Source organism: Montipora capricornis, chromosome 8 (genome assembly GCF_036669925.1).
Source record: "Montipora capricornis isolate CH-2021 chromosome 8, ASM3666992v2, whole genome shotgun sequence".
Taxonomy (NCBI): domain Eukaryota; kingdom Metazoa; phylum Cnidaria; class Anthozoa; order Scleractinia; family Acroporidae; genus Montipora; species Montipora capricornis.
The window spans coordinates 33,328,977-33,344,511 of record NC_090890.1 but is presented as its reverse complement, the minus strand read 5'-3'; the positions used below and the strand labels follow the sequence as shown (position 1 = coordinate 33,344,511).

The 15,535-nt window shown below is 40.5% G+C and overlaps 1 protein-coding gene and 1 pseudogene across 6 annotated transcripts; one reads left to right on the top strand and one right to left on the bottom strand.

The window, feature by feature from the left end:
• The first annotated feature begins 2,642 nt into the window (after positions 1-2,642).
• On the top strand, positions 2,643-6,151 carry LOC138058993 (uncharacterized; annotated as a pseudogene).
• Positions 6,152-9,789: 3,638 nt separating this feature from the next.
• LOC138058992 (epsin-2-like) lies at positions 9,790-15,519 on the bottom strand. Of its 6 annotated transcripts, none has more exons than XR_011134131.1 (2): positions 12,271-15,519; positions 9,790-9,864 (listed from the first exon to the last, which is right to left on the bottom strand). XR_011134131.1 is itself a non-coding variant. In XM_068904479.1 (2 exons), the coding sequence occupies exon 1, from the start codon at positions 15,400-15,402 to the stop codon at positions 13,813-13,815; it is 1,590 nt and encodes a 529-aa protein (XP_068760580.1). In that variant the 5' UTR covers positions 15,403-15,519; the 3' UTR covers positions 9,790-9,864; positions 13,800-13,812. The 6 variants fall into 6 exon arrangements, 4 of the variants coding, with proteins under 4 accessions (XP_068760580.1, XP_068760577.1, XP_068760579.1 ...); XM_068904479.1 differs by having other exon boundaries at positions 13,800-15,519; XR_011134130.1 differs by lacking the exon at positions 9,790-9,864 and adding an exon at positions 10,341-10,440.
• Positions 15,520-15,535: the final 16 nt, after the last annotated feature.

Here is a 15,535-nt window from a genome sequence, read left to right as displayed (position 1 = left end):
ATTTGATTGAATATTTAGTATCGAAGGACAGACCATAACAAAGCAATGAGATAAAAATCAAGTTGAAAATGAAGAGGAGGGTTGCATGAATTTGAAACGCGTTTGCGTTTAGCAGCAAGTGCAATGCAGCTGCTTTCATAAAACCATGAAAAATTCTCATTTTATGGCACCTTCCTCTCTCTTTAGTGCTCCCTCGGTAGTTTAAAAAAAAGGCAAACTCAAGTCTGACCTTTGCGGTGAACGTGGTTGGCGATTTTAGGAGTCGTCATCATCATAACCATAGTCGTTATCAACATCAGTCAAGGTAATTTTTGGTCCACACCCATGGAAACATGGAAATGGCTGATCCTCGGTGTAAAACCCTGTGAAACTCACGGACGGCGTAACACACAAAGGAAAACAAAAGATCAAGTGAAGCTATGGACCGAATGCAAAAATGGCCGCACAAAAGTTATTCTTTTGTCTTTGTGTTAATTAGCCTAACTAGCCTCGATCACACGCGTAAAATTTAAAGAATTTGGGCTGTAAAACGAGGCTAGTTACGCTAATTAACGCAAAGACAAAAGAATAATTTGTTGGCAGCCATTTTTGCATTCGGTCAATGATCCTCGCAGTTATGAACGCAATTGAAAGAAGCCTGAAAAATTCAGGACTTCAACGGGGTTTGAACCCATGACCTCGCGATACCGGTGCGACGCTCTAACCAACTGAGCGATGAAGCCACTGACGTTGGGAGCTGGTCATTTGTGGGTTCTAATGTTCCCGTGAGGAATGAATCGACGACGAAATGACATATGAAATGGACCATATATGAACTGCGGATATGAAATCAAGTGAAGCTATGATCCTCGCAGTTATGAACGCAATTTTTGCAATTGCGTAAAGAAGCCTGAACAATTCATATATGATTCATTTCATGTATCATTTCATTTGTTGATTCACTCCTCTCAGGAACATTAGAACTCACAAATGACCAGCTCCTAACGTCAGTGCCTTCGTAGCTCAGTCGGTTTGAGCGTCGCATCGGTATCGCGAGGTCACGGGTTCAAACCCTGTTAAGTCCTGAATTTTTCAAGGTTCTCTACGCAATTGCTAAAATTGCGTTCATAACTGCAAGGATCATAGTTTCACTTGATTTCATATCCGCAGTTCATATTTGATCCATTTCATATATCATTTCATCGTCGAAAAAAAGCCTGAGCAAACAAATATCAAACAATAGAGTTTTCACTCACGTGACCAGCAGCTGTATTGTATTACTGAAACAAAAGAAAGTATTTGCATGAAAATAGAGTTTAATTCCCGGAGGATTAGTTTGGTACACCAATATGGCCGCCATTTCTTTGTTTTGGAACATCAGCATGGCCGCCGTGACGTCATGTGAAAACGTTCTATAATTTAATCCTACCACGTGCTCTCAAGTCTCACGCATTGCGCGTGAGTCTCCCGCATTTCAATGCAATCTCACGTTCTCACACAGACACGAGCATTTCTCACCCATTGACACTTTTCTCGAACGTAACTCTACCTTGTAAGCTTTCAGAAATGCCCATGACTTCCGATTTCGCTCCTTCACTGGCACTTAACTTCGGCCAATGTTCAATCTGTTCGTGTGCGACCAATTTTCTTGTTTCTTCAGGACTTTCACCCGTTAATATATGAATTATGGGCCGATATGTTAGCTCAGGCGGACCATAACATTAAGCATGGGCTTTCTTAGCAAGCAGCATGAAAGAAACAAAGTGGCGGAGTCGACGGTGCATTTCCAGCGATCTGAGAAGTGCAAATTTCAAAATATTTCCGGCGGAGCATGCCTCCGGCACAAAAAACACTGTGCCCAAAGCTCTCGCGCTTTGGAAACTTTTAAGACTTGACAGCTTTGTAAAACGAAGAAAAAGTTTCACAGGTTTTTACACCGAGGTAAACCCATGGAAACAATCAGCCGACCACCACAAAACAGTGAGAAATTCCTAGGCTCTGATAGGCGATTATCTTATTTTGATTGTCTATTTGTTTTTTCTTTTTTTTGTTTTTTCACTTTTCTGTTAACGAATTAAAATTCAGAGACCAAAGAAATGCTGTGTTTTGTTTTTTATTTCTTAAACTGGAGGACGTGTTGACTTTTGTTTTAAATTTCATAAAGACGAAGGCAATTTTTTTCCGGCGATTTCGTTGCAACTCATTAGCGAAAAATTGCCTCTTAATTGAACCAAACCCCGAAACTCAATTTTTTTGCCGCAACTGTTGCCAGAGGTAGCCGTCGGTTCTATTCTATTCGACGCCCCTCTCAACGACGAAATTTCTTGCAACTTGAGCACGGTTGTCGTCATCACCTATCGCATCATCGCATAAACCTATTCATAGATAATTGTTAAGCTTTCACTTAATGTAGGCCATTTTTCACAGTTAATAGGGCTCCAACAACGATCTAGACTGCAGAATTTCCGTACCGAATGGCACCGTCCACTGATCCGCCAACCGTCCCGCAAAACCTCTTCAGTTACGTTTTTGTAATACCCTGTTCACTTTTGCTCTTCAGGGATAATCACTATGCCATTTTTAATGCTAATGAGCTGGGAGGGATGTCATTACATTATTTCGATATCGTTTGAAAAGACATAATTTGCATACGAGAAAGCAGACGTTCGTCGGCAAATGATCAGTCAGTGAGAGTTGTAAGAAACTAGACATCTCTTTAACTCCAGCTTCCAGTGATGGAGACAATTGAAAACGTAGATGACAAGAATTCACCTCCCAAAGAGAAAGCTAAAAATACAGTATGTTTCTTTTTTCTTGGAGTTCTGTTGTTCATCTTTGATGAAATGTGCCTAACGGCGGCCGAAGATATCATCTCGGGCAGCAGAATCGCTACAACTAGTGTGATAATCGCCATTGCTCTGCCTGTACTCGCTGTCAAGACATTCGCCCCGTGGTTTCTACAAATGTGTAGCTATTTGTGCAAGACTTGTATCGTGGTGTGTTTACTTCTTACTGGACTAGTTGTTGTCGTATGGGTCGAGGACGTTCAATGGCGACTGTTTGGGGTAAGTGTTGTTGAGTCTGGTACAAGCGTTGGAGAAATAACTTTCCTTGCCTTAACAGTTTCTTATCAAGATACTACTGTAAGTGCGTTTGTGGCCGGAATTGGCGCTGCTTCGCTTCTGGGACCACTGTACTACACAGGTGAGTTCATACCCAATTTAATCGTGTCCCATTACTCTAATTATCCGGCTTTACGTACATTTACTCACGATTGTTCCATTTTGAACCTTTTTCTTTTCCACCAGTCACTTTATCTCGTCACAAATGACCCCTCCCCAATAAGCTTCAACAAAGAAATAATGAAAAACTAAAATCATGATATTTAATTAAAACGCAGACTGAATTGAGGTCCTTTCTTCGCCACGTCGTTTCAGTCTATCCAAAGTTTCCTTCATTGACTTTATTCAACGACGTATAGGACGGAGACACCAATAACAATGGAAAAATGTACGGCTTCTGGTGGACGAACAAAAGAAGCTAACGAGAGATCTTTTGTTTTCGTCCACCAGCAGACACTTCGCCACTCGCATCCGAGAACATCTCTCCTCTGACAAACATTCCCACATCTTAAAACACCTGAGAGGTTCTGGAAATTGTCGCTCCCTTTGTTCAGATTGTTTCGAAATTCTCGACTCTACTTCCACAAGATTCCAATTGAAAATCAAGGAAGCCATGCGCATCCTTTCAGGAAGCAGCCGTCTTTAAATTCCCAGGTCAAACATCTTAATTTATCCCTAATTAGTCTTCTTTCTTAGCTTAAATAGTTTAACTCTTTCTTCTTTGGGTTCGCGCCTTCATCCTTAATTATTCTCGTTAATATCTCAGTTTGTTGTACTATTTATTGCATAGTTTCCTTTTATTTCTCACTGTACAACTGACGATGGATGATGTCTCATCCGAAACAAGTATTGTCTTCATTAAAAAATGAACGTCAAGACCATCGCGTGGTTCATCAAAGCAATATCCTTCTTCGTGCTGCTACGAAGCCTTGCTATTATTATTTCGTTTCTCCTAAACTTTCAGTAGTTCAAACTTTACAAAGAATATGCGGAATTTACAATTCAAAGCAATACTCTTGACCATAGTTAATAGAGGGTAATGGTTATGAAACCCGACAAATTTCTTTGTTGTAGGTTCAGTTTTGTTCTCTTTTTTGGCCTTGACCGTGCACAAAACTCAATAGTTATTTACTCCGTACAGAGGAACTAACCAATAGAAACGTGTTGGTTGCGTAATTCATGCATAGTGTATGAGCGCAAAACAAAAGATTGTGCACGGTTGTGGACTTTCCATTCTAAATCTTGGCATCTTCGTGTGCTCCTTTGATGTTTGCCGAGCTTCCAAACTATTCCCCTCAATTAATTATGTTTTGGCTTAAGATGGACAGTGTCTATAATGTGTGGAAAGTCAGTTCAATGAATAGACTCGAAATAGACTGCTTTCACGATCTCGCGGTTCTGTGAGATTACCCATTTCTGGCATTGCCTAATTAGATTGTTTTTGTCCTTTGTACCTGTTTTATCCAAGTCAATTACAAGCTGTTTATTATAACCTGCTGGGAAATCAAATACAATGTTCATTTGAGTAACACCAAATCTAGGGTATTATTATTATTATTATTATTGTTATTATTGTTGTTGTTGTTGTTGTTGTTGTTGTTGTTTTTGTTGTTGTTGTGTTAAAGATGTTTCACATAAGGTGTCATAGTTGTAGAAGTGAAAAGCTTAGTGAAGCTTCTGTTGTACTTAAACTTGACATGAGTGTACATGTATAATGAACCCAAATTGAACATGACCGTGCGCATACTTGCACGAATGCAAAGAGTTCCAGACCGGGTTTGGATAATCTCATCGGGGTCGTCACATAGTGTGCAAAGGAAGCAAATGTTTTTCCGCATCCAGTGAGATCAATCTGAATTACTCACCAGCTGAGGGCAAAAACCATTAAGACACAAGAAACCATCGAAGGGACCGACTTGAGAACTAGGCGACTCGGAATTTCTTGACGTTGGCCGATGCACCTTGTATAATCGGGCCTGATACCAAATTCACTCTTGAGTAGGAGTTTATATCTTGATTCAAATTAATTTAATTTGCGTTGTAGGACTGACAACCTGGCTGTGCGTGGCCCAAAAATAACAATCATGACCACCTTTGCCTGGCCATTCCTGGTGTTTATCCTGTATTGGATCTTGGACAAGAAAGACAACAACGTAGCCAGTGCAAAGAGTGAAGAACATAAAGATGTATCATATACCAGATTGACGAGTTCAGCCGACTGCGATGATTCGAAACTCACGGCCATCCAACAGGACGCCTTAACCTTGAGAGAAAAGTTATTGGTAGCCAAGCAAATTTCGCCCTACATCTTGTTTCTGTTTCTAACATACTTTGCGGAGTATCTGTCCAATCAAGGGATCATTACTACCCTCGCGTTCTCCAACTCGTCCTTTAGCCCTCGGGATCATTACCAATATTACATTGTTTGCTATCACTTGGGCAAGTTTCTTGGTAGGTCCTATATTTTTGTCCTCTCTTGTACCTGTTCCAACGTGGTCCCTCATTTGCGAATCCGAAGAACCTGGATCTTAGCCTTGGTGGAGATCGCGCACATGTTTTTCTTTCTCGCTGCTTCGTGGTTTCGTTTTGTTCCACACGTTTCCATCATTTTAACTCTCTGTTTTACTGAAGGGCTTGTGGCCGGTTCAATGTACGTTAACTCTGCTTATGCAGTTTCTGATGAAGTGAGCGATCAAAGGAAAAAAGAATTTGCTCTAGGTTTACTGACTTTCGGTGATGGATTGGGCAAACTGAGTGCGGGATTTCTGGGTCTTCTTGTCGAACCAGAACTAAGGAGTCACTGCGTGAACGAGCTCCAGTTAGGTGAAAATTGTATCACTAGACATCACAAAGCATCCGGTTGGACAAAAAATGAGCGCTGCATAGACGTACGTGATGATTAGTTTAATGTGATTGTCTCGACGTCAGCATGCAGAAGTATAATTATATTCCTCCCCACTAGCTGGCCCCCTCGATGAAACAAATTAATCCAGCGGCTTAATTAAATGTATGGGCCAGAGCGTCTCAGAACGTTAACATGATTGGCGAGAAGCTGCCTTGAAGTGTACTAAATTGTAAAGCATAAGTGCAGCACGATTTGTGTGGCATAAAACTGCTGCTTGAACGACGAAAGGTCCAATATGAAATCTTAAATGGGCTATATAGCTATCCTCTGCTCACTCTGCGGAAGACTAGAGGTGCAAAGATAAAGTTCCTAAATGGAGAAGCGTTTACGTGGAAAAATTAAGTTAAAGATTTAAAATGTGATTGTAAATACAGCGGTGATACAGTCCCTTGCAATTGGGGAGGGGAAGTTAAGGCCCGGGCCTCTAGACCAGTCGTGTAGCAGCTCTGGCAACCTGCTATTGTTTGGTACCGTAAGCAGCTTCTATAGTCATTTGTTTGGTCTTGTTTTTGGCTAGGGTAGCGAGCCAATCACATTATACGTTACGAGAGCTGCTACAGCACTGTGGACATCAACCCGAAAGGTGGGTCCAAAGCGTGGACTCCAAGTGGATCTTTGGAAGAGCATTTATGATAAATAAAACATTTGCTAGTGGTTGTTTATAAGTTCGTTGGTTTTATTCGGTTTGAACGGAATTAGTATTGGCTGAGAAAGTGACTGTAGTGTACGTGAAACCATTCCGGCGAGGCTTCGACATTGTGGAAACTCAGTGATCAGCTGACAGATTACATTGGACCTTTGTCCAGGAAGAGCGGCTTGTGTGCGAATTGGTGGCCCCCAAAAACATGACACCAGGAGCTCCTGACGACAAATCCCTAAACTGCCGGGGTAATGTGAAAAGACGTGTTAAGAGTAGCTTTATTTCCTGAAGAAAGAGGACGAATATTCAAAAGAATTTCAAACCAACATCAAATGAGCGCTCATCCTTGACGACTTCCTTTCTGCGAGCATTAACCGATTCTTTGGTTAAACAGATGTCTTCTTTTTTCCTTTAAAGTTTGTTTGGTGTAGTCTTCGACTGCGTTGTGAATTGCCAAGTGACCTGCCCCTTGCAATATGGGAATCCTTTTTTCCTTATTATGTTTTTATTGGTCCTGAAAAAACCCCGTTATAAAGGAGCAGTCAATTAAGAACATAATGCAGTTTTTAAATTTCAGAAAAATGCGCTTTTTGAAGTCATGCATCGGGAGACCCGAAAAGCGATCGATTCGGCTGCACAAGTTTCCATCCCTTAGACGATAGGCGCCTGGAGACTAAAAATTGGACCAGACCATAGTTCACATAGATGGACTGGTTACTGACGAAACTCTCGAGACCAGTGACATCGAGTTTCATGTTAACTTGACCGTGACCATGCACAATCTTTCGCCCTCAGTTCACAACTGACTTTGGAATAAATTAATCGACACTTTGATTGGCTGTCTTTTAGAAAAGGGTGTGGCTTGTGCGTGATCTGTGGCCCGTTTCTCAAAGTCCCTTTTCGGGCCTATTTTGGGTTCCACAATTCCCTTTATATCTTCGCCACTCCGAGGTTCCAAGCCATCAAACTTCGCAATCCTCTCAGTTTTTCTTGCATTAAAAACATGTTAAAGGATCAGCTTTTAAAAATAAGCAGATATCAGTTTGACGACTGGCTTTTCGGGCCCGAAAAGTTCTCGGGACTTTCGAGAAACAGGCCCCAGGGCCGAAAACGTGAACAGTTTCATTACCATCTCCGACCATCTCCATATATCGATTATGACCAGACCAAGGCAACTGCGGAATAATTTCAGCATGAGCTGGGATTCAGCCCAGGGGTTCGTTTCTTCAAAGTCCCGAAACTTTTCGGGTGTCGCAATAGGCCATTTTCGAAATATCAAATATTCAGCTTCATAGTGAAGCAGTGAGGACAAACACAATAGAAACACGTTGGTATGAATGTGAAAAATATTTGCAAATCATCCACTTTCCTTTATCTTTGTCCTCACTAACTCACTATCAAGCTGAATTTTAATATATCGAAAAAGACTTCTTCTCTCTTATCTTAAGAAGGCCGAGCTTTAAAGTAAAATAATATACAAATTTGCATATACTTATCTTAAAAACATACTGAAACACCAGTTTCAGTTATCAGGGGTGCTTCAGGTTACCATTTGATGAAAAATTTCTGTTGGGTGGCAATAGGTGGTTTTCACGCAACGTCATCGCCGCCATGTTGGTGGACGAAAACAAAAGATGTCTCATAAGCTCCTTTTCTTCGTCAACCATCAATTGTACATTGCAGCATTATTATCTGTGTCCCCGGATGAGATTGGCTGCAAACCACCTATTGCATAATGGTAAGCGATTTTCCAAGTTTTCCGACAACCCGGGAAAAATTTCGCCGAAAACGGCCTGGAAACGCAAGAATCGTTAAAATGGAAGAGGGGCTGCTCCACTTGACATTTAACCGAAATTTCCGGGATTCTTGGCTAAATGGGAAGCATCCCAGCAGGACTTTCGAGAAACGGGTCCCACGTCTTCTGTTTTCTTAGAATCGAGAGTGTAGGGGACGGACCATTATTTTCTTGGAATATTGGCTATCCAATAGATAGAATTATCCACCTTTTGAACAGTATATATATATATATCTTTATTAAAAACTGGATCATTGGATAATGCAATTCGAGAGTTTTTATTGGCTAAGCCATCATGGGTTATGAGCCATTATACCATGATCTACAAAAACGGCATGCATATGCGTGAGTTTTTGGGCCTTTTTATTTTTATTGTAGTCTAGTTTTCTATATTTTGGGGGCGTTTTCAATAAAACAATCATTCCACTCGCGCTTGTTGGATACGAGATGATTATAGCCAACTCGGCGCTACGCGCCTCGTTGGCTATCTATCATCCCATATCCAACGCGCGCTAATGGAATAATAATATTATTGTTAATTAGTATATACTAAAACAGTGGACAGCGTTGAACGCGCGCGCTGATAGGGTACTCAAACTCCGGATATCCTTTGCCATTCACCTCCAAGCAATTTGAGCGAAATTTGGGCCCGAAAATGTTATGATCTTTGCAGGTATAAACGAGTTAAAATGTTTTTGTGCTATATTATCTCACTGTTTGAGGATATACTAAAACAACTATTCACCTCAGTGTTCGTGGCTAGTGATGGATATTTACCTCGCCGCTTCGCGGCCCGGTAAGCGACTAGACACCTCCACTTAGGTGAATAGTTGTTAAATACACTAGCACTGTTTGTAGTGTGATAAAATAAGGTTGAGAAGAGGTACAAATTTTAAACTCACAACTGCATCAACTGCACCGAAATGCAAAGAAACATCGACTGCACCTAAATGCAAAGAAAAAAATACTGGTACATAATAATAAAAGACTCCAACTAATAATTCCAGAAGTTTAAAAACCTGGAAACAAATTCATTTTTCATTGTAACATGATAGACAACGATCAATCTCACAGTCTAAACATTACGGACTCTTAACTTACTTTTCATAAGATGGTTTGGTATTAATTCTGTCATAATAGTACAACTCTATATGTAATCAGAAATGTAAAACCAACACCAAAGTGATATGTCGTTGTCCCCCAAATTTACCACTATTTTTAAACACCACTTTCTTTTTCCTGCAAATCTGATTGTCATGTTTGGAATACAATTCCATGAAAGGGAGGCTATTTCAATCATGAAATTATGGAAACAGACATGATAAACATAGCAAGGTGGACACCATACAGCACTAATGACAGACTTTAATTTCCAGTTGTGCCACATTTAATGAGCTGGTATCCCACACCTCACATGACATTGCTGCTGATACAAACAAAAGAAAAGAACAGCCATTAAGAACGTCTTTGAAAATTCTAGGTGAAATAGCGTAAAGGTCATTAAACGTGATTATCAACCACAAATCACAGATGCCCTCTTTCACACTTTGTTCCTGAGAAAAGGAGGCAGTGTTCTTTTGTAAATTCTCATACAACTGCAGGTTTGCTTGATTAAAATTGATTAAATTCTTGGACAAGGAAATGAGATTATGCTCCAAAGGTTAATTGCATTCTACAGTATGATATCTTCAACAACAAACCACTTGTCTTTAGAACAAGACAACGTCATATCTATTAAAGAAAGAAGGGTAATCTGTTGCCAAGCCAAGGTGCAAAACAAATTTCAACCTTACAGCAATGCAATTTTGATAATCTTAGAACCCAAGAAACAGTCCATACACTGCCATATGTCTCCAATATATTGAATACAAAAGATTCATAAACAAATTTGACTATAACTTTCCTATGTTACAAGCATTTATTTGTAATTTTGAAGTGTATTTACAGCACCATCATTAAATTTTGTGCCCCATATTTCCCACACCATTGAAGGCCTTTCCTGCAACAAAAAAAGAAAACCCTCATCTTGACAACATTGCTGAAACAGTTGCTCCACAGCTCAAAATAAAACTCTCAGTTTTTTGAATTACAAATTTCTCCTCTAAGTCCAGCCAATTAGCCTACTGCTAAAAAAAACTATGGTTGACTGAAGAGTATCAAAGGTTACAAAATCCTTAAACCTATGTTGGTTTTAGTTGAATCTCAAGCACTGAAGTCTCCTCTTTTGGCTGATTAGCAACATTCAAAGTCCAAACTTTCTCATGTTAATTAAAATCTACTTTCGAACAAAGTCCTTCTTTGATTTCAGCAAAAAATGTCAGTGGTTAACTCTTGCCACACGAATCAATACAAAGTAAATGTAGCCTAGATTTGTTAAAGTAACAGCCACTCTGTAACTACTTGCTGAAAGTAATAGCACTTCACTTTTCTACTAAATGCAGGGGCAAAAGATGGCCCCAACTAAAAACAAAAAATCACTGCCAAAAGTAGCAGCCTTTAAAAATAACAGCTTAACAATAGTAATAATGTCTCAGGAGGTATTGGTTAATGCACCTACATTAAATTTTGAGTACTTTCAAGATTAAAATTTACTGGTAAGCACATGTATACCATAACTTTTCTAAGTTACAGAGGAAATCACTAAGTCTTGTTACATTTCTTGGGCCATCCACTGTTACAGTATTACAGTTTGTGGAATTCAATATTATTATTTTTAAAATTGCATTTGATAAGTTCAATGAATGAAACCATAGACTGCTCTCAGTCCCTTCTGAGTTAGTCCAACTGCCCACTTCGGTAACACAAATGAGCCAAGGGGGGAATGGTGATTAAGCAAAATGTAGGGACTGCACGATCTTCTGTAACCGATGCGTTCAAAATCTCCCATTGCACCAACAACGGGAAATTCAGATTGGTCCGTTGACAATGAACCACTGTCAGATTTTTTTGACAAGTTAATTACTTGTCAGATTGTGATGCCAATCTGTCTTCAATCACAGGAAAAGATAAGCAAGATATGGCTTTAATGATAGATTTCGATCATTTATCCCTTCAAATGGTTAACATTGAACCCAAACAAGAGCAGGAACTTGCGGCCAAAGCTCTCCTTTCGGGCAAGTATGCTATGGCTGTGCTACCAACCAGACCAGATTTACTTGAATGATTATATTGCCTTCACAAAGAAGGGGAATTTGTTAAAGGACATGGCTCTAAACAAGGATTGACTCCTCTGTTCTCAATCAACCATGGACGCAACCAAGCTCTGTGATTATTTGTGCGATAAAAAAAGCCTTTCACAGCAAAGTGTCCATAATATGTCATAAAATGTTATCTGTCATTCTTTTTTAATCCCCAGAGCCTTTTTCTTGCGTTTGAAAAATCTTTTTGGGCTTCTGTCACTGTGTTTCTGTTTGTTGATCACCATTCTGGACGATTATTAATCAGTTGTGTTTGAATGAGTTCGAACAAAAGCAGTGTGTGAAGCGACCCCTTCTATAGTACATTTTCGTGTGTAATAGTTGTAGACGAATGCCACACCGTCGAAACTTTCCAAAACACTCCAACATTTAATTTAACATTTTATTCTACAAATCTGGCAAAAATCTGAGGCCTCTCTCGGCTTAGGTTTTCCACCTCTCTTTTTACCGGCTTTCCTTGGAGTGTCGCTTGTTAAATTCACAGTAAATACAGTAGTTTTTTCTGCAGTTTCCTTTCCGAATAGTTGATTGAATTCGACATGCACATAAATATTCCCATGCTGTTACTGTTAGTTATTTTGAGAGTTTATTTACATTAGCAATAAAAAAGGCAGAACCATCTGTCATATCACCTTCACTAATCAGATTAGCAGATTTTGGTGATCCTGAACGAGTTGGTTACAGAAGATTGCGCAGTTCCTACATGTCGCTTTATCACCATTCTCCCCTCGGCTCGCTTGTGTGACCAAAGCAGGCGGTTTCGACTAACTCAGACGGGACTGCGAGCAGTCTAAAATTAAGTGACAGGAGAAATTAAACAATAATAATTACTATAACATATATTGAGATACTGTATAATGCCAACATTTCTTTTGCAATATGGGATAAACATTTCAGGCTTTTTTTGCTACAACTCGAGCATGTTAAAGCATGACACTTGGCCTAATTCAGGGGTCACACTCTTTTACGCACTTCAAATTCCATGACTTTTTCCATGACCTTCTCTAGCTTTCGTGACCTTAAGTTTAGCTGTCACATAAGAAAATTTTCAAAACTATCCTTTTTTTTTTTGGGATATTACTCAGACCAAATTTGAATAAATTTACAACCAGGCAGGCCAATATATCCAGAGGCACATGACCTTGAAGCCTGTAACTTGCAACTCTTTTCCTTGAAACAAACCTGGGGGTTTTAGGACACCTATTTTATACCCAAATATAGACAAAAATAAGGTCAAAGGTGCACGTGCGGGAAAATGCAGGAGCCACGTTACATCCAAATAAGGAAATTCTTAAACTAAAAAATATCCCACCTCTGAACCAGAGTTAAATGCTTTCAGGTCATGAGCTTCTCGTATATCTTAATGACCATAATGTTTTAGGTCACATAATTCTGGTCACGTGACCAGCCGGAAGTGCTTTCTTTTTGCGATACGAAACTAAAAATGGGCCGCTCAGATGACATATTATAGTAAACAGTAAACATCAAATAAATTACTTCTGATATTGCTTTGTCATCCTCTACAAGAACCTGTACAGAATGGTTGACTGCAATGCCGGTTGAAAATTTATTGTAGGAAACAAGTTATGTGACTTCCTTTTTCCTTTAATATTGCCTTAATTAAATATGATTTTCATCTGTTCAGGACATGGGTATAATCTCTTTTGGAGGGTCAATGATAACACATCCAGTAGTTCACTACTCAGTGATATTCAACATCATTGGTCTGCTTGAGAATCCAGGTTTCTAGATGTCGTGATGACATGAAACATGTAACCAAGTCAACAATGCATTAAAAATGTTACGGCTGCTGCATGGCTTTCGTAAGAATGCATTGGTTCTTTTCTAGTGCTTCAGCTGCGATACATTTGATAGAAACAGTTTTTAACTATGCAGGTGGAGGAGGGGGATGGAGGGAGGGGGGGCTTGCAATTCATCTGAGTCATGCCATAACATGCTTGAGAAGTGAAGGATGTCACAAGTGCCACAAAAATTTTCTACAGTTGGAACAGTAATGGCTATGTAAGAGAGGAATTCTACAGATATATATGCAAGATGAGATGCTTTTAACCCATTGCAAGTACTGGTAATTGCTGGAGCCACTAGTTATCACAAAAGTTGAAATGAAGCAAACTCATCGGATTTTGTAGCCTACTACTACCTGCCTTTACTGTTCATAAGAAAGGATTGCTCTGAACTGTTTGCTGGGGTCTTGGACCAGAATCAGGGATGAGAGGTGCAGGCAGCAAGATATCTCCACCCACACTTGGTACAGTGTTCAGGGTTGGGTTTGTTGGCGGCTCTCGTAGCTGGTTCAACGTTGGTGCTTGTGGTTTTTCTTGCATAAATGGATTTTTGGATTTAGGTTCTGGTTGGCTGGACAAGAAAGGATTCTTCACAGGCTCAGGTTTCTGGACAAGTGAATCGAGGTTGACAAGATTTGAAAAGTTGTTATTCAAAATCTCAGGTTTTGTGTCCTGTGGATTTTGGATATTGAATGGTGCCGAAGTAGGAAGTTGGGTTGTTAATCCACTTGCCAACCCAGTTTGGTTTAATGTGTCGAAACTCTGACTTTGAGGTGCTCCCCATGGGCCTTGGGGCTGTGGAACAGTTGCAGAAGGGAATGCAATTCCTCCACTCCATGGGTCACTGGATGCAGGTGCAATAGGAGGGGTAGGTTGTACAGGTGGTTCACCCCATGGGTCTGTGGTGGACATTGCTCCAACAACTACATTACCATTGGGGGCAGCAAACAAACTTGGCACTGTGCTAACAGGCATTTGAGGGGGTGACTGTGAAGGTACCCAGGGATTGGAAGTGGTGATAGCACTAGAGCTAACGGTATTCCCCCAAGGATCAGGTTGTGGAACAGGCATTGCAGGAGGAGGGGCTACTGCTGCTGATCCAGAGCTCCAGGGATCAAAAGTATCCTGCGCTGGAGGTGGTGGAGCTCCTCCACTGGCCATGTCCAATAGAGCTGGCTCTGGCGGGGTTACCTCATGCTTACTTTGACTGATGGCCAACTGTAAGCGCTGATCATCTCTTTCTGTCTGTTTGACCTTTTCATCTGCCTCTTGTTTGCTTAGTGCCAGGGCAAGCTGCAATTGCAATTCCTCCTCATTTGCATTGGACGGTCGGCAGTTCTCCATTTCATTACCAACGACTTTCCTTTCAGGCTCCCAAGAACGGCTTGTCGGTGCTGAACTCGACGATGCAGTCGTGCTGTCAAAACGTATGTCTGAAGTGCTGCTTGTATCTCGCAAGTTACCCGATTTCAGAGAATCGCTTCCGATCCCAGAACTAGCTTGTGCAAATCTCTCTTTCGCCTTCAAGGCACGAGCTCTTTCGTTCTTCAGTCGATCTTCGTCTTTTAACAACGCTACAAGTTGTTTCGCTTTCTCTCGCACGTTCATGCCTTGATCTTTACCGTCCTTATCAATAAACTGAAAATCCTTCAAAGTTTGAATAGCGTACAAGTTTTCCCGACACTGTTGAGCGACCCGTTCCGAGCCAGTCTTTATGATGTAATCCAAAACAACAAGTGATTTGTAAACGTGCCTCCAATTTTTTCCATGGTCATTAAGTCTTTTCCAAATCATCCCCATAATTTCCGAAAAGGCAACCACGTTGTAAGTAGCATCAGCGATCTCAGTCATGACAGAACTTGATGGTCCCCAAGGATCGTTCGACGTTGCTTCGCGAACTTTTACTTCAGCATTAGAATAGTTGTTCACCACGTTCTTTAGCTGACGCCTTACAGACATGTTGAAATCTTAACGTTGTAAATCTGGAATCCGGGAATACTTACAATTATTAAACTGAATTTCGAACAATCTTCCAAAATGGCGTATGCTTCCAACGCCTCGCTCTGTCGAACAGAAGAGTCGCCCCCCGCGA